The sequence below is a fragment of the Vollenhovia emeryi genome, unplaced genomic scaffold, assembly GCF_000949405.1.
Source record: "Vollenhovia emeryi isolate VEMERY1.0 unplaced genomic scaffold, V.emery_V1.0 DF947319.1, whole genome shotgun sequence".
In the NCBI taxonomy this organism is placed as follows: domain Eukaryota; kingdom Metazoa; phylum Arthropoda; class Insecta; order Hymenoptera; family Formicidae; genus Vollenhovia; species Vollenhovia emeryi.
Genome location: NW_011959047.1, coordinates 1 through 1,702, shown reverse-complemented (window position 1 = coordinate 1,702; position 1,702 = coordinate 1). Strand labels below are relative to the sequence as shown.

General features: G+C 49.6%; 1 protein-coding gene across 1 annotated transcript; it reads left to right on the top strand.

Annotated features, from left to right (window-relative positions):
• Positions 1-261: 261 nt before the first annotated feature.
• LOC105558396 lies at positions 262-1,518 on the top strand. The gene has a single exon (XM_012006056.1). It carries the CDS (start codon positions 262-264, stop codon positions 1,516-1,518), a length of 1,257 nt encoding a protein of 418 aa, XP_011861446.1.
• The last annotated feature ends 184 nt before the right edge of the window (positions 1,519-1,702 follow it).

Sequence of the window (1,702 nt, the reverse complement as noted above, 5' to 3'; positions counted from 1 at the left end):
TAGACGTGTTTTATTGTTGCTCCGTTATTCGAACCAATTTTCTGCCGTACTCTGCCCTCTCGGGCGATTCTATCTTCAGCACTGCACTGTATCAAGGCACTTTACTTGAAAAACAAATAAGTATCAACGTCGAATCGGCGGGGTAGGCCTCTGCTGACCACTGGGCCAGGTATATATTTCTGGAAACTGTCGATAAGAGGATTGCGAGTCTTGGCGGTGTTTACATGACCCACAACAAGACACGAGACAAACGGCTGACAGATGGCAACAAACGGAGACACCGGGGGCGAAGAGGGGTGTATGCGGAGGTCTTCGAGCGCGGCGCTTTTAAAAACGCATTTAGAAAATTCAGGTACGTTGGAGAAATCTGTTGAGGCACTAAATGTGTCAAGGGTAAGTGCGCTGAGGGCTTCAATTGAAAGGCACAGTGATATGATATCAAGGGCATTGTTGACAAGTAAGGATACGGCTAACAATCGGGCAACGATAGAGGCGGCGTTCCGGGCGTGTCGGGAAGCCTTTTTGGAGGTCTCCACGGTGCTCGTAAACAAGCTCGACGAAAAAATTGCACACAGAAGGATGGCGGGAGAGGACATCAGGAAGGTAGTCGAGGAGACATTGGCATCCAGTGGCCGAGGACTGTGCGCGGGTTGCAAAGAGGCTAGAAACGGGGGGGAGGGAAGAGGGAGAGCATCGTATGCTTCGATCGCCCGATCCCCAGCACCAGAGATACAAGTATCAAGAGGTCCGACGATAGAGTTGCCTAAAACCACAAGTTTTATGATCGTACCGGAGGAGGAAAGCAGGAGCAAGTACACGTCGTCACAGGAAGTCAAGGAAACACTATGCAAAGTGCTAAAGCCTGCGGAGTGTGGGCTAAGAGTAAGCAGGCTGACGCTCGTCAGGGACGGAGGAGTAAGGGTCGAAGCACTATCCCCAGACTTGGGAAAAATCAAGGACAATGAAGCGCTTGCCAAGGTGGGACTTAAGGTCCAAGAGAACATAAAATACAATCCGAGACTAATAGTGCACGGGGTGCCGGCAGATATGGCGGCGGAGGACATTGTACGGGAACTAGTCGCCCAGAATCTGGAAGGATGGGATGCTGAAACGGTAAAGATGATCTACCTTTTCAAGGCAAAACAAAACAAATATAAAACTAGTTGCGTCATCGAGGTCATACCGGAGGTGCGAAAGATCCTTCTGGAGCGTGGGAGAATATTTCTGAGATATGCAGCCTGTGCCCTTGCGGATCATGTAAGGATAGTGCAATGCTTCAAATGTCTCTCTTTTGGTCACTATGCGGCAAATTGTAGGGGTAAGCCTTCCTGTGGACACTGTACAGGGGAGCACGAAATGAAGGACTGCAGGAGCAGAGGCACAAAACCAAGATGTGCAAATTGTGTGCGACAGGCGGGGTCAAGGGGAGACTCAGCACACTCGGCAATAGATGCGACAAAGTGTCCAATACTATTAAGGAAAATTAGGGACAAGATAGCGCTCATTAACTATGGCTGACAGGGGAAAGGATATGGAGGACATTAGGATCTGCCACGTAAATTGTCAATCACTCACTGCACACCTAGACGAGTTTAGACACTTCTTCTTGAAAAACTGCTACCATATAATCTGTATGTCGGAGACGTGGCTGCGTCCGGGGGTCCCTGATGCCATGGTTAGTCTTCCGGGGTACTCGTTGTAT